This window comes from Calypte anna, chromosome 3 (genome assembly GCF_003957555.1).
Source record: "Calypte anna isolate BGI_N300 chromosome 3, bCalAnn1_v1.p, whole genome shotgun sequence".
Classification (NCBI taxonomy): Eukaryota; Metazoa; Chordata; class Aves; order Apodiformes; family Trochilidae; genus Calypte; species Calypte anna.
The window spans coordinates 54,061,126-54,082,477 of NC_044246.1; the positions used below are offsets into that span (position 1 = coordinate 54,061,126).

The window sequence follows — 21,352 nt, forward strand, 5'->3', positions numbered from 1 at the left end:
AAAGAAGACGGGGTCTGCAAGGAGCGGCTGCGAGGAACAGCAGCGGGCTCCAGCGGAAAAGAGCTGTAAGGCAAGGAGGCCCAAGCGGACACTGCCGCCTGTTTTGGGCTGGGTCGGGGCGCCTGATCCTTCTCGCTGGGAACGAGCCTGCCCTAGAAAACGCGACCCACCACCAGCCGAGCCGCGGCTGTAAAACACTCCAGAGGCAGCAGGAATAGGGGCGGGGTGTGTTGTGTTGGGAGGGGCGGGCCCGCCATCGCGGACGGAAGTTCCGGGTCGGAGGGGACGGGAAGTCGGGACGTGGCTGCCGCAGCGAAGGAGGAGGGGGAGGAGGAAGAAGAAAAGGCAGAGGAGGAAGAAGAAGAAGAAGAAGAGGAGGAGGAGGAGGAGAAGAAGAAGAAGAAGAAGAAGAAGGAGGAGGAGGAGAAGGAGGAGAAGGAGAAGGAGGCGGAGGAGGAGGAGGAGGAGGAGGAGGAGGAGGAGGAGGATGGCAGCGGCAGTGCTGCTGAATGCAGACCGGTTCGAGGTCTCAGTCGACGGGCTGACACTGAGCCCCAATGCCGAGGTGCCGCCCTGTGAGCCGGGGGAGCCCGCTGCGGGGCGGAGCCGAGCGGCCCCTGGTTCCCCGGGCCAGAGGGAGGCCCCGGCGGCGGAGGAGGAGGAGGCGGCGGCCGCCCTGAGTCCGGAGCGGCGCTGGGGCTTCGCGCTGGAGGAGCTCTACGGCCTGGCGCTCCGCTTCTTCAAAGGTGAGAGTGTCCGGCATCGGCCGCCTCCCCGGCGACCCCGACTTTGGGACGCAGGTGAAGCTGCGGATCCCTTGAGGACCGAGGGGGAGCGGCGCTGTGGCCTGGCTCCTAGGGCTCCAGTCGCGGCAGGGAGCAGAGGCCAGCACCGTGGCATGGCAGTCGGTGGTGGCTGGTGGGGCTACGCTTCTCCTAGATCCCTCGGGGGGTGAGTTGGGGCGGGGGAGCGGTGAGGAGCCGGGAAGCTGTCCTGGTCCATGGTGTGTCCCCTTCATGGGGCCGGGAGATCACTTCCGAGGGTTTGCACCACCCCGTTTAGAAATGGCGTAAATACCCAAAACCCTCTTGCAAAGAAAAAGCGTGCAGACGTAGGAGAGTCTTGAATGGTGTCGAGTCCGCTGAAAGCCCCTTGCTGGCGTGAGATGCCGTGCCCTCTCCGCGGGATGGTATCTTCGAGTCTGGCTTTGCCGGTTCCTCTGCCGCCGTGACTCGAGCCGTGAAATACCCAGGGTGTAGCCTTGGAGCCAGGTTTGGTTCTGCAGGAAGCCAAAGGTACCTTGGCACACTCTTCGTCCTCAGGAGGAGAAAGTCTACCATGTGTTTTTGTAGAAAAAGCTGTGCTCTCTGTAGCGTTGTGTTTGTGCACCTTGTAGCAATGTGTGTCTGTGGTGGATTTCAGGTGGCTGCTTTTAACATCAGGCACAGAGCAGGGAGTCCAGCCTGCTCTAGGAAAGCTAGTCAGTCTTGCAAAAGTCAGTCTTGTGGCGGTCAGTTGTTATTAGACTCCCCAGGAAAGCTGCCATTTCTGAGGGCACGAATACTGGCAGCTGGAAATTGTGCTGGAAGGGCAAAGTTGTCTGTTGTGTTCATTTTGGCTGACTTGCACCCTTGCACCCTGATAGTTGTTAGGAACTTTAAGCTCTGTTAAGCTCTAAGCAGCTTTCTTGAGCTCTGGTTCTTTGACCCTCTTATGATACCCTTCCACAAAGTTGTTTTTTCTTGTTTGGGTTTTTTTGGTTTTTTTTTTTTTTTTATTTGGTTTTGGTTTGGGGTTTGTTTTCTTAAGAACCATAAGGGATCACAAGGGTGTTGATTTTTAAATTTTTTTAACTTGTGTCAGAATGTGCTGCAACCAGGTGTCAGGTTGGAAGCATTGTAACTCTTGTCTCTCCACATTTTCTGTAAACCAAACTGCTTGAAAGGGTTTTGGTATGGTTTAATGAGTGATCTTAAAACATGATGCAGAAAGAAATGTCTCTGCACTTGGAGATCTTTGGCTCAGTCAGCCATGGTCTCATTTTGTATTTGGTTTAATATTCTACTGGAACTGGTATTGACAGTATAAAAATTACACACTATGAATGAGCTTATCTACCTTATTTATAACCTGAGTCTATTATGTCTCAGCTTTTAATGATATTAGTGCTTTCTCTTGGATAGTGATAAGTCAATGGAATCTAGGTTCCAGCTTGTGTTGTCTCATCGGTGCATTTGTTGTTGCCTTCCTTTTATTAAAAACTTAATTTGATCATGTTTCATCTTACTAGTCCTCTTCTTCTTTTTAACCTAATGCAATTTCTTGCAACACATAGTTTTGCTCATAAAAGGAAAATTTTTCACATTGTATAGAGTTGTCAGACTTTCCAAATTAAGGCCTTGTTCCTCTATCCTTACAGCTACAATAAAAGTCACATGAAGTCACTGTTCATTTTCCTCTGTAGTTTTTTGCTGAAAGTGATATGAGGGGGTTTATTTATAGATGTGATGGTGATTTGCAGGAGCTTGGATTACTGATTCTGCCAGCTTGCTCTGTATCCCTGTCGCTTAAAAATAATTGCTTTTGTTTCCAACTTATTTCTATGTATCCACTGTCAAAATAGCTGGAGGAGGAGGCATGGTTGTATAGCAGCCTTGTAGATGCCAAGGAACAAATAGTTTCCTCCTTTACTTCAAGGATCAATGTACAAGGCATCTGAAGGTCAATGTTGAGATCTTGTTCTTCTAAAAACTACAGTGATTTGCAGGTAGAGAATGTCTTTGAAAAACTGTCTTTCTTAAAGCCAGTTTTTAACCATGCTACAGTGTATATTCGCTACTCACACAGCAACCATAGAACAAAAAAGTGATTCAAGGCAGCACTTTTTTTTTAAAATTATGATATTGGGATTAACTGTGGTTATTGGGATGGAAGGAGCTCAACTTGGGTTGCTGGAGTTGTCCCTGGGTGAGGTCAAAGGGTAAGCAGCAGTTGCCAGTTAAGAAGCTTCCTATCTGCTTCAGTGTGCAAACTGAGTTATCTGGTTGTAATACATGATGTATGTTCTTCCTAGAAAACTTTAATAGAAATACTTTGAGTTTGCTACTGCTAACACTTGTCTGGTGGCATATTGCTTGTAACAGAATTATTTGCTTGAACACAAAACAGTGGAAGCGCATTTAAACAATGTGAAAAATGTGCAACTGAAACTAGGCTATCTTAAAGAGATTCAAAAGCTAGTTTAGTCTGTCTCTCATAAAGACAGAAGCAGATCTAAAGTGCTTGACCATAAGTCACTTCAACTGTCAGGCCCTGGGCTGTGCAGATGTGTGCTAGTTGTTTTGGGTTTTTTTAGCATCCATAATAGTTTCTGAAGAAAGCTTTTCAGAGTAACAGGCATAGAAAATAGGTGTTTAACAGTGTTCCAGTCCGTTTTTCTGTGAGAAACGAGACCCTTCCTCACAATACATAATTTTTCCTTTACTGCTCTGCTGAGCCTTGTTCAGGTCAGCCAGCATTATGGCTGTATTAAGAAGTTTCTTTGCTCTACAGTGAAGAGCACAGTCACATTAATGAAATGGGTATTTTTCTTAATCTCTTGATCTGTCTGTGTTTATTTTTCATCTGGGGCAGCTAGCAGAGTAAAAGTTGTCTCTGGCAGCTTATTTTGTTTATTGAGCTGCTCTAAGCAATGCTAGTCAAGGTAACTTGTGTCCTGCAGTAGAAGGGGGTGGCTTGCGTAGCTCTGCCAGCAAGTCTCTTCCATTATCAACCTTTATGGTTTTATGGTTTTCCACATCCTGTTATTGAAATACCATTGTACCCAACCTTCAGTATATGACAGACTCGGATGTGTTCATGCACTGCCTAAAGTGGTTTGCAGTGCTGTACATCTGAGTATGGTATACAAACCATACTGAAATTTTGCTATCTGAAAATTCTCCTGGTATGTTAAGTACTCTAATTTTGTTTGATTGCTTCAAGTTATTTCCCCTTACCCTGATAAGAATGTCTTCCACCTCAGCAATACATCAATCTATATTAATAGTTTTACTACTTTTTAGAGGGCTAACTTGATGGCATCATTGTGATTAATAGGTTAAGTAGGCTCTTGTTCTGAAGAATATGGAAACCCTTATATCTGCATTTGGTCATGTTTTGGAAGGGCACACTGGCAGCTCTTCTGTTGATGCAGATCATCTTCAGGAGAGGAGAATTAAAAGTGTAAGAGTGCATACTGTGATCTGCAGGCAGCAATTCTGCTTTTCTGGTTTGGTCTTGCTCATTAAAACTTTGCAAATGAATAGCATTAACATACGTGACTTCTGCTTTTAAAAGCTGTGAGGTGAAAAATTGCTCTATAAAAACTTTTCTAGCTTCTTCTACGTGACTCGACTGAATGCTGTTTCATGGGAATTGGGCATTTAGAATGAGTGCAGTAGGTGAAGTTGGAGTGAAAGCTGCAGTATGTTGTGCCATGTTTCTTACAGGAAAATAAATAATCTGAAGTTCTTTGGAGTGACAGTATCTTGCATTATGCAGTTTTTTCTTAATCTGCCTTGAGTCTGAAATTGCAGTTTTATTGGTATCAGTGGTGCAGTGCTATGTAGTGACAACATAAGCCTCCATTTTATTTGATTTTCATTACTAGTTACAGCTTCACCTTTCTGTTGTGTTTGCATCCCAGCACAGTGATCTTCAAGCATGCGCCTGTAGTGCACCTGTAGTGCAAAGGAGGGTCATTAGTGCTCAAAGTATTTGTTTTCTGGAGTATTTAACCAAGTTGCCTGCAGAACTGGGACCCCGTTGAAGGTAGGCACTACCAAGGAGAGGGTTAGTCTGAAGAGCTGATATTTTATGTGCAGGAATTACCTTTCCAGGGGTCACATCACAGTGACAGTGTGTTGGGGTTTTATGGCAGACATCAGTGAGGCCTGAGCTTGCAGTAAGTGGGAGCCAGTCTTTGTGTCCTTGGTAAACTACTTCATGTAGTCAGTGAAGTACATGCACGTGTGTGTATGTGTGGGCCCTTACTGGAGAATGCCCAAAGCATTCTCTGTAAGTCCCTAAGTAGCCTGCCTTATTCATGGAATCATCCCCTTAAACACTGCTTGAGTTTGATCTTCCAGTGGCCCCTGCTGAAGTGTAACATTTAGTTGAGAAATTCCTGTTCCAGGTGAGTGATGGTTTGAAGCATGATCAGGAAAGAATTCTAATCATCTGTAAGAAAGCTGAGCTCTTCTCTGGCCTGGCTGGGTTATGCATACCAGTGGCATGACGAAGGCTATATAGTTTCTGTACTTCTGCTGTGCACATGCTTTTGATTTCTCAGTGTATTTCCTGGAGCTCTTTGTTTTTCAGCTTCCTGACAGCTTTGTTAGATGTGTGGGTAATACCTATCTAAATGGTACATTCATGGATGCTTGAATAAATTTGGTACTTGTCTGGACTCGCTAATGCTCCTTTTTAGCATATTTGATTCTATAGATAGCTTCAGGTTCTCTTGTTCAGTGTAATGACAAACATTCCAAATCTTTGGGATAATTATACATTGTAGTTTATGCTGAAGAATTCACTTGAAAAGTAGCTCTTGAATGGCTCCAAATACTTCATTGAGAGTTTGTTTCTAATCTGCACTATCTACAAGTCGTTAAAGGCCTGTCATATATTTCTCATCTATAAGTTTTCCTCTGTCATTTAAGCTTGTTTGTTCCTCCCTTGGCTCACCATTTTTCATAAATGCCACTTCTAGCTTCCCTTGATAGTTAGGGTTTGAGGTCAGACTTGTCTGTTCTGTGAAAATGCAGGCGTGCTGCATATAGCATGGAAAAGAACATGTTGTGCTCCTGTCTGAGCCCTGGGCTGACAGCTTTTCCAGGAGAATGCTATGGGAGACGGTGTCAAAGGCTTTTCTAAAGTCCAGGTAGACTCCATTCACAGCCTTCCTCTCATCCCCCAGGCGAGTCACCCGATCATGAAAGGAGATCAGGTTGGTCAGGCACGACCTGCCCTTCCTAACCCCGTGCTGGCTGGGTCTGATCCCCTGTCCATCCTTTAGGTGCTGTGTGATTGCCCCCAGGATGATCTGCTCCATAACCCTGTCAGGCACTGAGGTCAGGCTGACGGGCCTGTGGTTTCTTGCACTTATCCTGCCCTTTCTGTGGATTGGCGTGACATTCCCCAACTTCCAATCACCTGGGACCTCTCCAGTGATCCAGGACTGTTGGTAAATGATGGAGAGCAGCTTGGTGAGCTCTTCCACCAGCTCCCTCATCACCCTTGGGTGGATCCCCTCTGGTCCCATAGACCTGTGAGGAACCAATTGGCTCAGCAGGTTGCTAGCTGTTCCCTCCAGGATTACAGGGGGCCTATTCAGCTTCTTATTTCTCTCTACAAGCTCCAGAAGCCATCTGTCCTCAGGACAACTTGTCTTATTGTTCAAAACTGAGATAAAGAGTTAAATACCTCAGCCTTTTCCTCATCTTTGGTAACTATGTTTCCCCCAATGTCCAATGTAGAGTGGAGGTTTTCCTTGCCCCTTCTTTTGCTGTTGATGGATCCCTAGAAAGACTTCTTGTTATCCTTAACAGAAGTGGCAAGTTAAGGTTTGAATTGTGCTTTCATCTCTCTAATTTTCTTTCTTTCTACATGACCTAACTATATTCCTAAGCTCTTCCTGAGTAGCCAGCCCTTTTTTCTGTAGTCTCTTTTTAACCCGAATTTCCTGTTCATCCAGATCAGTTGTCTTCCCCGCCAGCTTTCATTTTGGCACACTGGGGCAGCCTGGTCCTGTGTATTCAAAAGTTGCTCCTTGAAGTACGTCCATCCCTCCTGGACCCCTTTGTTTTCAGGGGTTGTTTCCCAGGGTAGACTCTGAACTAGTCTTCTTAATAGGCCAAAATCTTCCCTCTGGAAGTCCAGCATAGAGGTTTTATTGAGGGCTCTTTTTAAAAGCTTACACAGCTGTAGGTGTACAGGCTGTGCAAGGTAAGCTGTGTCTTAGCATTGCCTTGAGAAGCATACTTTCCTCAGAAGCTTGACAAAATTTCAGTGTAGTCAACTGATTTGCTTTTTAAAAGTGCCACTCCAGGATATTAAGTATGATTTCGATGTGTGTGCTGTTCACTGAGGCTAATAGAAGTACTTGCCACCTAATAAGAAAGTTAAATGTGAAGTATTGAGGAAAAGCCAAAGAAATGCCTGAGAGCAGGAGATCTGAGACCCAGTGCAAGAGCATACTAGGTGTGCTGCTTTGCATCTCTTAAGGATCCCAGACTTGTTGGGGTTAGAAGGGATCTCTGGGGTCATCTGTTCAGATCCAGTTTCTCAGGACTGTGTACCTTTGAGTTTTTCTGGGCAACCTGTTGCACTCTCACAGTAAAAAAAATACAAAGAAGAAGGAAGATTTAAAAAGAAGATTAAAAAACCCAAAACAAACCCACCCCAAGCCCCACACCTCCTAGGCTTAAGTGGAATTTCCTGTATTTCAGTTTGTGTCCTTTCCCTGGATACCACTGAGTAGACTCTGGTTCTGACTTTACAACCCCGTTTTCTCCACTCCCAACAGGTATTCTTGGAAATAGGTGGAAGAGATACTTGCTGTAAAGTTGTGCAATACTGCAAGAAGAGCAAATATGTGAAATTCTGGAAGAGTGAAGTGGACCTGTAGGCATGGATAATAAATGATTAAATATTTACCTTCCTAATGTTTTGATTCTGTCTTCAAAATTAATAGCATGTATGTACTGGTTCCTTGTTTCTTCTGATGTTCAGTCCAGTAATGTGTTGAACTTAGTCTATAAAAAAATAGGGCTTCATGCTGTGACTGGCAAGCACTTGCCCTCTTGGTTTGTCTCAGATTCTTAATTTGCAGAAGCATTTGTTCTAATTCTTCCAGTAAGTTATCCTACCTCTATAGTTCTGAGATTTGCTTCTTTTCCTGTTAGTAACTGTTCACAAACATTAGCTGAGCAATTTTGCAATATGCAAATAGCTCTAAAATTTAGGTGTGAATTGTACTGTTCAGTTCAGGCCTGTGATCAACTCGTTACAAAGTAACTTTCACTGTACTAGGAGAGAAACTACCAGCAGACTCTGCCTGTAGTTCCTGGCTACATGGAGGGGTGTTAGTGTTACGGTTATGTGAAATGTCTGCTTAAATTCAATAATGGCTTCCTCATTTCAGCCCATGCATAAGGAGATGGTGCCTACTTACTTGTTTTTGTGCTCAAGAAAAATATATCTTTATATAATAACAGTGTTATTACATATAGCAATACCTGTTTCTTTGATTCTGACTGTTTAAGTGTGCTGAGGTAATTCCTAGCTGACTAATTCATGTATCATCTTAAATATCTTCTTACTGCTGAATGCATCACAGGATCTAACTGGGACTGTTCCAGAAGGTGTTCTTGTGGAGTCATTGGAATTCTGATTAGGTTCAGGCTTGCATTGCCTGCATCACATGGCCAGGGATCTCTGTATGCATTGGTGTGACAGTCACCTCTAAAACTTTGTTGTGAGGGGTTATTCCAGCTGCCTTGGTTAAGTGCAGCAATCAAATTGCCTCAAGGAAAACTTTCTCTTAATTCTGATTTTTGCTCTGTGTATTTTCATGTCTTTCATCAACATGAAGAGTGTGAAAGGAGAGTAATCTATAAAGGTAAGATCACATCTTTGTGGAAAATCCTTCCTATCCACACCACAATTGACTTGTCAGGCACATTAGAAATTCATGATAGTAGTGATACAAAATGCTCTTTGCCATCCTGTGCTTAACCAATTAATCATAACAGTGAAATTTTCTTCTGCAGAAAAAGATGGCAAAGCCTTTCATCCAACATATGAAGAAAAACTCAAACTTGTGGCACTGCACAAGCAGGTTCTGCTGGGGCCTTACAACCCTGACACTTGCCCTGAAGTTGGATTCTTTGATGTGCTGGGTAATGATAGAAGGTAAAGACTGGTACTCTTGTTGGTCTTAACTCTGCTTTTCTTGTCCAAAGAAAATATCATGCAATTTCCATAGTAAGAAGAAAAGTATATGGGGTTGTGTCAATGTATGTGTATGGTAGTGGAAAGTGAGTGGCCTCTTCAAATGCATCTTAGAAATCTGAGTTACAATTAAGTAAAGGAGCTACAAGAATATTGGGGTTTTTTCAGACAACATTAGGAAAAGCTTCTGTGCCTGGAGTGTAGTTTCCCAAAGCAGTTTAAGATTTGTTTAGTGCTGCAATAATGAGCAGGTCTGTGTTTCATCCTAACTCCACACTAGGGTTACAACAGGGCAAGCTTTTTGCCAGTGGTAACAGCATTCACCATAGCTTTTGTTAATACTGAGGATAACTTCTGAAATTGAATATCTGATGTATGCAAACCCAGTAAATTTTAATGAGAGCTGGGCAGTCTCAGACATGTCTCTTGTATTGCTTGCAATTCATGTGTCCTCTGTGCAATTCATGTTGGTCCTCTGAAACTGCACAGGATAAATTTGGCCCCTGGTCTCTCAATTATTTCTTTTTCCTTTGCTGGGTTCTCAGAGTTCCCTACTGAATTGAAAACAGTTGAGTATTCTGTTATTTCAGCTGTCTGTTCTCTCTTAGGAAGGAATGGGCTGCCCTTGGAAACATGTCAAAGCCAAAAGCTATGACAGAATTTGTTAAGCTTCTGAATAGATGCTGCCACTTGTTTTCAACATATGTGACTTCCCACAAGATAGAGAAAGAAGAACAAGAAAAGAAAAGGTAGTGTTTGAGTCCTTTGTTGTTGTAGTGTACAAGTTGACCTGTGGACAGTGTCACAGCCAGCTTAGATTGAAGTTGTCTTGGGAAACAGAAATGCTTCAAGTTTAGGTAGCTGTAGTATCATTTAATCTCCTTAAGCCTTTTTGCTTGGTCTGTAAAGAATGGCTTTTTTGCAAGTGGAATATAAGGATTTTTAATTTTTTCTGATACTGTCATCTGTTGAAGAAATACATGCTTTCAGGTGCATTAAACTTGTATGCTTTAAACTGGTATGGGTTAGCAACTTGGGCTGTCTTCTACTATTGTTTACATTAATGTGATTATTAAAATACAGTATTCATGTAATTATTGAACATATGTTAAAGCTTGGAAGTTGTTTTTAAGATTTCCAGACAATTTTTTTCTACTGTTGTCTACTGAGGATAGTGAAGTAACAGGTTAGAATGCATATCAAATTATAACGGTGAATTTACACTTGTCACGCTGCACAGTGCAGTTAAACTAAATAGTAAGTTTTCTTCTTGTATCCAATAAAACACTTCTCCAGCTTGAAGTGACCAGACAAAAAGCCTTACTGTGCAGGCGAAAGGCAGGTTGTAGCATGTTGAAAATAACTCACCCTAGGATTGTAGGAATGCTGAAATAGCTTATTGAGTGGCTGTTGCAGAAGAGAAGAGGAAGAACGGAGGCAGCGTGAGGAAGAGGAGCGTGAGCGTTTACAGAAAGAAGAAGAAAAACGTCGGCAAGAAGAAGAGGAAAGACTGAGAAGAGAAGAAGAAGAGAGGAGGAGAATAGAGGAAGAACGACTTCGGATGGAGCAACAGAAGTGAGTACCTGACACAAGTACTTTATATGCTAGAACCGAATACCTGAAGTTCAGAGTGCTGGAGTCCGGCAGGGACATTTGCATTCTTATTTCAGAGGGACACAGTTTGCAGAGAACAATGTATGCAGCCCCCTCAGGTGAAAGTGCCAGGGAGGCTTTGTTTAAAGGGAAGGCTGCACCTTATGAAAACTTGTCTCTGCTTCTTAAATGTTGATTGCTGTGCTTAACTGAGGAGAGTTAAGTGTCCTGGAAGTGTTTTTTTTAACTGTGACTTGAGAATTTTTATCCTTAAACAGAAGGCAGAGCCTTGACAAGGGATAACTGCAGTTGAGTGGGGTGTTTGGAATGCATGGCTGAAATTTTTCTAACTTGGTAGTCTAGCACTAAAAAGAGAACGTGTAAAGCATCTGCACATCTTATTTGTACTCTGGCAATCACTGGATTTTAGAAACTTTCTAAAAGCAGTACAAAATTCATGTTGAAATGGCACTGATTGTAGTCTGAAGCACATTCTTCAGCTCAGATATACAGCTCTAGTTATATTTCATTGTTCCCATCACATCCAGATGCAGAAAACATGGATCTACTTTTGCGCCCATAGTATTTGAGAACAGTAAATCATCAGAGCTGTTCCACATCAGTCAGCAACCATTTTCCATAATAATTTCTTTGCAGGGGCTGTGTGTGAAGTGGGACTTACACTTGCTATGTAGTTGCTTTGAGAGGGAGCAAATGACTAATCCACAAGGTTTATTGTTTGTTAACACTGTGAGAGCCAGAAGAGTCTTAACATACAGACTTAAATGAACAGAGAATACAATAGAAAAATGTTGCAAAGTAACAAGTGTGGTATGCAATGAAATTTAAGAGATGAGTTTTTAACCAAATAGCAGTTATATGTTAAGTGGTTGTAACTGGCTACAAAGAATTTATACAGAAATATAATGTGGATATATATATACAGCCCAAGCATATCTAAAGTCACACTTTTGCTGAAATAGTAGGTCTTGCACTGTAGGATACAAACCAGTCTAATACTGGAGCTTTAAGAGGGTGATTTTGGAGGAAGAAAGAAGGGCAGGAATCAAAGAATGACTTCTGCTAATGGGTGATATTACTTTCCTCTTCTGAAGCATGGATTGCTGGTCACTAATGGATGTAACAAGAGACAAAATGAATTGTGGATCTAGTTTGGGGTTGTTGTGCTTTGGTTTTTGGGTTTTTTTTTTTTTTTGGTTGGTTGGTTGATTTTTTTGTTTTGTTTTTTTGTTTGTGGTTTTTTGTGTGTTTTTTGTGTGTTTTTTGTTTGTTTTGGTTGGTGTGGTTTTTTTGTTGTTTTTTTTGTTGGTTTGTTTGGGTTTTTTTTTTGTTTTGTTTTTTTTTTTTTTTTTTTTTTTTTTGTTGTTGTTGTTGTTGTTTTTTCTATATAGCTTCTGTTGGCTCTCTGGAGAGAGGAAGAGAACTGACCTTTTGCATAAGTTACCCGTGCATTCCTACTAAAATTTCATCAGTTGAGTTTATTGAAGGCACAGATATCCTATTTGGCAGCATTATTTTGTTCCTGAATCATGCTGCAGTCATGCTTTTCATATCTTTGCATAGTGTTCTGGGAAATCGAGGTAGTGATGTAGTATGTTCTTAGGTTTACCAGGAAGCACTGCCACGCTGTACCATAGCAGGTGTGTACTTGGCAATAGTTGTAGAAGGGCTGATAGGAGGATGATTTCTGCTTGTTTCCTGAAAGAAACCAGAACCAGGTGTGGGTTTTTTCCCCTTACTTGCTTGAGAAATTCAGTCTTGGTTTTTTTCTAGCCCTACATCCTTATCAGGTTACAAATTGAGAACTTCATAAAAGCTCTTGGGTTTTTTACCACTTGATGTTTTTTAAACATTGGGAAGAAAATGTTGCTGCCTTCTTTATATTCTCAGTATATTTTTAGGCAAAATTCACATTTACATTGCCTCTGGGCTCTCCTCTGTTACATAGATTTGTTTTAATTTTTTTCCACAGGAATTAACTGTCTTTGAGGCCACTTAAATCACTAAAGTACAGGGATTTCCTTAATACCCTCTTCGTGCTCTCTTCCCACCAATCTAGGCAACAGATAATGGCAGCACTGAACTCCCAAACTGCCATTCAGTTCCAGCAGTATGCAGCCCAGCAGTATCCAGGCAACTATGAACAGCAGCAAATCCTAATTCGGCAGCTCCAGGAACAGCATTATCAACAATACATGCAGCAGTTGTATCAAGTCCAACTTGCACAGCAACAGGTATGGCCAGCCAGCTGAGAAACTTAGATGTCATGTCCCAGGCTGTCTTTGGGAGATATTAACATGTCTGCTGTTGTCTCCTTGAAAAGACAATTGCTACAAGGAGAGATATGTCCTAGTGACTAATGGAACTTCAGATTCAAATACCCAAACCCACTTAATTTAATCTTTTTGAGTAGTTTTCTGAAGCAGCTGTTCTTTAAGAAAATTGTAAGCATTCTTCACTAATTACTTCGTTCAGTGTTGTTCTTGGAAATCATAGGTGAAGCACTCTGCTGCAGCATCTTTTGTGAGTGTAATTTAATGGGTGTACATACCAGTGCATTTGAGCTTGAAAAAATCCTATTCAAGTGACTCCTCATGTAGGTATCACACATGAGGGTCTGTGCAGGGCAGGAGGCTTTGGTGAGCCATATGTTTCCAGCTGAACATGCATGGAGCACTGACACATCACTTCTGCATTTGAGATTGCTTCTCCCTGTCAACTTGTGTACCACTCACTTCTCTCCTTTTGCATCTATTGTCTGACATAAGAATCATTAAGTTGCTTGCCTGCAAGAGACTACTCATGATTTCTGTCGCAACAGACTTTCATATTTCTGTTAGCAATGGGCGGTATAGTACGTTACTTAATTGTAAGTGTTTTGTGCCTGGGCTTGAAAGGCTACTTCTCTGTTTAGAGCAATCTTGCTGTGTTCACATCTCAGGCTATTCTAAAGTTCAAGTATGTCCAACTGTAACTGTCTTAAAAAGCTGTAAGCCAGACTTTAGTACATCTGAGCAGAACCTGAATCATATAGCCTATAACTGCTAGCTTGAGGTCTATTGTTCATGAGGTTAAGACTTAAAATTTAGTAACTGATTTCCTGTTATTTGTATTTTGACAAAGCTGATCCCCTTCTATCTGAAGAAGAAAACCATGTGAACCTCATGAAGTTCAATAAGGCCAAGTGCAAGGTTCTGCACCTAGGTGGGGCAGTCCTTAATATCAGTACAGACTGGGGGGAGGGCTGAATGGATTGAGAGAGCCCATCAGACATGGTCTTGGGGACACTGTTGTCAACTGGCAATGGACTCTTGCAGCCCAGAAGGCCATCTGTACCTGGGCTATGTAAAAAGATGTGTGGCCAGCAGGTTAAGGGATGTGACTCTGCCCCTCTATTCCTCTATCTCATGAGACCCCACCTGGAGTACTATAACCTGCTCTGGTATCCCCAGTACAAGAAAGGCATGGACCTGTTACAGCATGATTTGGTGAAGTCGTATAGGGAAGTCAGAGACTTCCTGCCCTCTTACAGTTACTCTTGAAGCTTAGTAACACCTTTGATTTGGTTGTCGTAAACAAAAGCTATAGCCTCATCAGTCTTGTCCTCAATGCCTTCTGTAGTTGATACTACTTCCTTGAGACTGAGGTGTCAAGAGATGCTGCTGCTCATTTTCTTCAATGCTATCAGCACTGCTCCTTCTAATTGTGGCTGCTGCCAGTTTTCTTTAATGCTGTCAGCACTGCTTGTTGCAGTTGTGGCTGTCTGCTTTCTATGTACAGAAAAGTAATGCCCTCCAGGGCCCAGGGAAAGCAGGATGGTTGTTACCTTGTATAATCTTATTTTAGATGTATTTCATTCTTTGCACAAGGACAGAATGATAAATTCTGTGGATTTGATGGAGAGCCCTGTTGAGCAAGTTAAATCATGAACTGGCTAGTGCTTAATAGACCTGAGGTACTTCCAGCTCTTTTTAGACCTGGATGAACTCAAGCTAGAACACTTTCAGCCCACTAGTAAACACCAACAAACAAGTCATTACTTTCAGTTTTTAAAAAAATGTTACAAGGATTACTGAAATGCAGAACTCCTGTAGTTAAGAGCAAAAGTTTGGACCTGCCCTAACTAACTTGTAAATTTAATCATTTTGTTCAGGTTGTATCCACCAACCTAGAACCAAGTGCCTACATTTCCCCTGTTGTGAAGTACATGTAATTCTCACTTGTTAATGTTCACTGCTTCTGGTCTTTTGTGTCAAGCCTCCTTATAGGGTGCAGGGGGGAGAGGATTTTTTTTTTTCCTTTAAAGCATATATCTTTTGCTGAAAGAAGGAGATATCTTGGAAGGTTTTGGGTTTACTTGGCTTGATTTCTGTCTTTTTAGGCAGCCTTACAAAAACAACAGGAGGTTACTGTGGCAGCAACAGGGACACCTCCGACTACTGCATCAAAGGTGAACGTACCTGCCCCAGGGGACAACGTCTCCATTAATGGGCAGGCCAGTGCCCATGCAGACAGCCCTGAAAAAGAGCTGGATCCAGAAGCTTTGGAAGAAGCACTGGAGAATGGACCAAAAGGTAGGACTAGCTAGGCTTTCACTGTTTATTTTTAATTAAGGAATTTTTTTTAGGATTCAGCTGTCTTAAATAAGGTTATGTGGCTCTTTCCTTGGATTCACTGAGCTATGCAAGAGCTAGATTTGATTCCTGGGTCCAGTTTCTTTCAAGGGAGTATGACATTGCACAGGCAAAATGCAGCTTTGAGGGGAGGAAGAGAGGAAGCAGCAAAAGCATTTCAGGCAAAGTGGGTGGAATCCAGAATTATCTTTCGTTCTTGACTTAAAGGAAAGGAGCATAAAAGCTCCTGCAGAAAGCTGTTTTGTGTAGAAATATGTCCAGTCTTATCTGAATTCAGGTAAAAACTTGCAGCTTAAGATAAAGCCAAATTCTTCTTAGTCTTTCTGAATGCTGCCCTATCTGTGGCTTAGTCCTCTCTTATATGCAGCCTGGACTTCCTCAGACAGCTTCTAGGAAGCTGTGGAAGTGGATCAGTAAAACTAACTTCCCAGCAGCTCTCCTTGATGGTGTTTCTGGCTGTTTCCTCTATACTTTTATCCACAATCAGTAGTCATCAAAACACTTGCTTGGATCCATGTATGTAACCACCACTAGTACGGTCCCTGTCGGCATGAGGTGTTCAGAATTTTTGTCAATACTTGACAATTTCTAGACTAATTTAAAACCTCTAGTTCTGTCATGTTACAGATCCTTTCAGTTAAAGATTCTGTGCAATGTAACCCTTTCACCTGTATATCTGTCTTCTGAATCTTTTCTGCATAAGCACTGTTGGCCTAAATGTGGCAGATGGATGAAGTGCTAGGATTTAAGAGTGCAGTATCTAAAGTTGCACTGCATTTCAAGCAAGTTTCAACTGTGAAAAGATGTTTGTTCGGTTAAAAAAAAAAAATTACTTAGAAGCAACTGTTTATGGTTCTCAGGTGCCCCTACAGCACACTTAATTATTTAGCATAAAAACTGAAACAAAGCTTAACTGTAGTATTTCCTCCCCTCTTCCCAGACTCTGCTCCAGTGATAGCTGCCCCATCAATGTGGACACGACCCCAGATAAAAGACTTCAAGGAAAAAATCCGGCAGGATGCAGACTCTGTGATCACAGTGGGCCGAGGGGAAGTGGTTACAGTTAGAGTACCAACTCATGAAGAGGGGTCTTACCTCTTTTGGGAATTTGCTACAGACAATTATGACATTGGGTTTGGGGTGTATTTTGAATGGACAGACTCCCCTAATACTGCAGTCAGTGTGCATGTCAGCGAATCTAGTGATGATGAGGATGAAGAAGAAGGTAAGCATGCTTATTTGTATAATCTACCAGACCCAAAGAGCTTGCTCAGGGGTAAAATTCAACTGGTTGTCTTGGAATCTCCTAGTTCTGCCAGCTTTCATATAGCTGGAATCTTGTCTTCAATTTTGAATAGAAAGTGCAGTTCTGCAACTAACTTCAGTCACCTCCTTCGGTCACAGATAAGCAGTTGAGGGTGAGGAAATGCTTTTCCCAAGTATTACTCCTTAGTAATACTTAGTGTGCCCTCTTACCCATTTCAACTATTCAGTAAGCTAGATGAAGCCCATGCCATACTAGAGCACAGGGAATCTGCACACTGAAATGCTTAAGAAAAATCCTGTACTGCAGTTCATGAACTCTTTTGTAGGAGGAAGTTTCCTTGAGACTTCAGCAAAACAGCTTGAAAGAGCAATTCCGGATAGTGGCCAGGACACAAGTCACCACTTTTTCCTATGGAGTAGGCTAGCATGCCATGAGAAAAAAATGTTTCAAAAATGAGTGTGTGATTTGCTTAGAATTAACTACTCTGGCATAGGAAACAGCGGCCTTCTGAATACTGAGTAATCAAGTATGTCAGATCAGTAGCAATCAATGTGGGGTAATATCTTAATGAAAACTAGAGCTTGGCATCTCTACAAACTGCCCCAGCTATGCTGGGGAGATGACTATTGTGGATTCTAATATCAAACTGTAAAATTCATAATGAGGTGAGCATGCTTACTGTTCCTCCTACTTTAAATGCTTTCACTCCTTCAACTTGATTGATTTGTAAACTAACAAAGAGTGCCTTGTCTACAGAACAGTCTGAAATTTTTCTCTCGTAAAGTATCCATCCATGTTATCTGACAGCTTTTCACCTTTTTTTTCCCTTGCAGAAAATACTACCAGTGAAGAAAAAGTCAAAAAGAATGCCAGCAAGTCTCAGCTAGATGAAATAGTGCCTGTGTACAGACGAGACTGTCATGAAGAAGTATATGCTGGCAGCCACCAGTACCCAGGGAGAGGAGTTTATCTTCTTAAATTTGACAACTCCTACTCTCTATGGAGGTCAAAAACAGTTTACTACAGAGTTTATTATACTAGATAAAGGTGTGCCTGTGTCTGGGGCTGGGCTGTGCAGATGATGTAATTTTATTTGGAATTTTCTTCAAGTACAATGGATCCTTTTAAGTCTGTGTTCTATCGTGTCTGTGTCTGTATGGCTTTTGTGAACTTTATCAAGTAGACACTGGGATCTTCCTGCTCCATGACACTGATGCATATTGCATTGGGCTTAAAACAGGATCTCTCTAGCCCTCTTACATATTGGAGTTAACCATTGGAAGTCATTAGCTCCAGTGCTAAGGTCACATCAGCTGTATTTGTTAAAGCTTCATGAAAAGGGGAGCTACTGGCTCACAGGCTGGGTAATCTGATGTTTTAAGGTCTGGATGTTTTGAATAACTTGTTGATGGTTAACTTAAAGGTCCCATCGATAAGTGGTAGATTTGGATGCAGTTTGCTGTGTAGCAGATTTCTCTTAGTTATAATTGAGACTTTTGCGCCATTAAAACTTTAGGTTGATGCAGTTTAGAAACAAGTTGTCTGGCTTCTGTCCTCATCAAAGGATAAACATTAAGTTCATTTAACCACTGTAAAGGCTAAGGCAAAGATGAACAGCATCCTAAAAGTACAGCAGATAACCTCTTTGAAGATGTAAACTGATGATGAAAAGTGTATTTAACAAGAACAATGATTGCTGCTCTACTGTTAACCATGGAATAAAAAAGGTAATTTTTTAAGCAATTGACTTTGAACCATAAGGTATTTTTATGTCTGGGTTTTTAATGGGGCAGACTTTAAAAAATAAAAAAACCAAAAACCAACGATCAGTCAAAAACCAAACTGAAACTAGTTTTCTGCACAACATTTTGGTTTGTTTTTGTAAAACCTGAATAAGCAAGTTGTACATCTGAAGAACAGTAAGTCACTTTGACGAAGTACGGGAGTTAATGTTGCATTAATGATGGAAATCACTGCCAGTCTGTATTAGTCTGAACTGGTCATACTTTGGTGCAAACTTTCTGCTTTCATCTGTAACTGCAGAAAGGCAGAGTGCATGTACAGATACTTAATGCAGCTTTGATCTCGGTTCCACATGGCTTAGTTTGGACACTCCATATTTTGTGTAGTGGAAAAATGCAGGTGATGCTTGACTTGAAACCACAGTAAGAATCTGCTGTCCTTGGAGCCCTGCACCACAGGGGTGATGTGTTGCAATGACAACTTGTGTAAGTGCTCTCTGCATGGGTAATGCACTTCGTTACTCAAAGAAGAAAATGGTTGCTTTGGGTCTGTCAGACCCAGCTCTTGCAGTAAGACTTCCACTGATTAGCTGCAGCATGTACCATGGCACATGGTATTGAGTTTGTGAGATTTGTTTGAATAATCCCATTTGTATATACAATATACTTTACTTTTGTCATACCACCCATGGAGGTAACTTCTAGAGTGTTTAACTTGTCATTTTGAATTTGGTTCTGCAACACCATACCAGCTAATAGCCAGTGAGTGCTGCTTTATCCAAAAATACTGTACAATGTACTGCTCTTGTGTACATACAGTGTATAGACCATGACTATAGAAAGAATCTTGCTTTTAAAGAAAACTGTATTTAATGTAAAAAAACAAGAAAAAAATCCAACAAAAACAAATAAACAAAAAAACAACCCAAACTTTCCAAAAGGTAGGTTGTAATACATTTTTTCTGGTCTTCAATTTTTTTTTCTTTTTTTTTTGTCCATACAAAAATGTTATGGCTCTCTCCTCTAAGAATATCTGTTCTTGGGAGCAATGTTTGTTGCTTTTAATAGCAGCACTTACTGTCATGTGTTGGATGTTAGAACTTCTACGTTTTCAGGCTTTTTATTGCCTCTCGCTGTTGATTAATACAATACAAGTGTGATTTCAAGATACCTTGGGATAATTAATACTAATTAAAATACATTTATCTGTAATGCTATTGGCTTTTTATTTATTTGGAAGCTGTGGTATTGTTGTGTGTGACTGTTCAGCTAAGGTAAGCTTGTCATCTTGTCTCTTACTTTTAAAAATTCAGTACCAGACTAATGTTGTAGACCGAGCAGCCAACTTACTTGGACCGAAGACTCTGCATGACAAGTGACACTTTCGTGATGGGTGAGGCCATCTGTCAATACTAGGAGAGCCCAGCTTGTGTACCATATTTGCTTTGGCTTTTTAGAGGGTTGGAAAGCTAAAACTTGCAAGCTGTTTTCTTCCTGGGAGAAAAATGCCTGCCTTTTCCCCTGAGGCTTAATGACCCCAAGCCCTGAGGGGCAATAGAGGCTGGCTGCATTGTCCTGAGAAAGCCTTTGGCCCAAAGGGCAAGAGATTGGCAGGACTATCATGGTTTAGACTGAACTTGAAGAAAAGCAAGAACCTAGAGGAAAGAGGAAGCATGTTACATTAAGGTTTCTCTTGGCCAAAATCACCCTTTGCTGCTTAACTGCTACTAGTAAGTATCATATCCTGGAGCCGGAAATGGGTTTTGCACTTTCGTAGTTTACATGCTCTAGGTCCTGTTGGCCCCATCTGTGACCATAGATGGAGGCCTCTCAAGCTTCTAGTTATCTGGAGACCAGAAGTCTCTTCAGTGGGAACACAAGTGCTGTGCTTTTAGAAGCAAGATGCTGAGAAGTTCAATGTACCATATTGTCTGGGTATTCTACAAACTAGTTTCACGTGAAATACACAGTGCATTGAAAACCCAATTACAGCAGCAAGCCTACCCTAACTGGTCCTATTTTACTTGTCTCACACATGTATAAATTCCCCTTTCTCCAGTTTAAAGTGAAGCACTGTACTGACAGCTGACTTAGGGTGTCTCTCTTCCACAAGAGAGTTATCACAAACATTTTCTAAATGAGCTGAGTCACTGTCAGTGAATCTCGGTGATGCCATGTGAACAGGTTGACAAAGCTAGATTCCAAATACATCTGTCCTTTGAGAAAAGCTAAATAGTCTGAGGCACAAACTGTTTTTAGAAGTGACATTGTTTTCTGTGGCACCATCAACATGGATGTTGACATGCTGCTTCTTCCTCAAGGCAGTTGCATGGGGGAGATACCAAGGCAAGTTCTTCCTTGACTCAGATGTCCCAGAGGGTAAGTGATGTGACTTGCTAATTAAGCCACTTGACTGCTCTGTAAAGTTATCCTTGCTTATCCTCTCTGCTGTCTTTCCCCACCCCTTGGGTTTTAACACTTTCTGCCTTGTACTTTGCTTTGTAAGTCGCAGATTAAACATTTTGTGATTTAGAGCAAATGAAGGCAACCTTTGAGGTAACTGTAATGGGAGGGGCCATAAAAATCAGTTGTCTTCTGTCAAAGGAGGACTAAGGGATAATTTAGCCATTTAACCTACTCCTATTGAGGCAGTTGCTTTAGAAATTTTAACAGTAGGCTGTACAGACCTGTTGTGTGCAAAGTTCTTCACCCAAGTGCTAGCCACTTCTCCAGCCTGAGTAATCGCTCAGGGCAATTGATAGCCTTGTTACTCTAAAACAGCAATGTGAAGGCTGCTCTCTGACAGCATGATACTCTTGTCTTTCTAGATCCTGCAGTCCCAACCTTTTCACCCTGTGCTACATTTGCAGTGAAAAGACATCAAGAAGAAACTGGAAAAAGACCTTCCAGCCTGTTTGACTGCTATTCTGGCCTCCAGCTTCGGGCCCCGTATCTCCTGTCCTTCCTTGAGCTCCCCTGCCCTCCTTGGCTGCCTCAGGGGACTACACCAGCACCTTCCATGGATGTGGAGCTGCTTCAAGGTGCTAGCTGGAGCAAGAGCCCAGCTAATTGTATGGACATCCAGGATTTGTGGAAATTAC

At 41.9% G+C, this 21,352-nt stretch overlaps 1 protein-coding gene across 1 annotated transcript; it reads left to right on the forward strand.

Moving 5' to 3' along the window:
* The first annotated feature begins 337 nt into the window (after positions 1–337).
* Positions 338–19,109, forward strand: ACBD3 (acyl-CoA binding domain containing 3). Its single transcript, XM_030447790.1, has 9 exons — positions 338–366; positions 472–746; positions 8,814–8,955; positions 9,603–9,743; positions 10,411–10,569; positions 12,668–12,842; positions 14,990–15,182; positions 16,183–16,467; positions 17,343–19,109. The coding sequence occupies exons 2-9, from the start codon at positions 488–490 to the stop codon at positions 17,552–17,554; spliced, it is 1,566 nt and encodes a 521-aa protein (XP_030303650.1). The 5' UTR covers positions 338–366; positions 472–487; the 3' UTR covers positions 17,555–19,109.
* Positions 19,110–21,352: the final 2,243 nt, after the last annotated feature.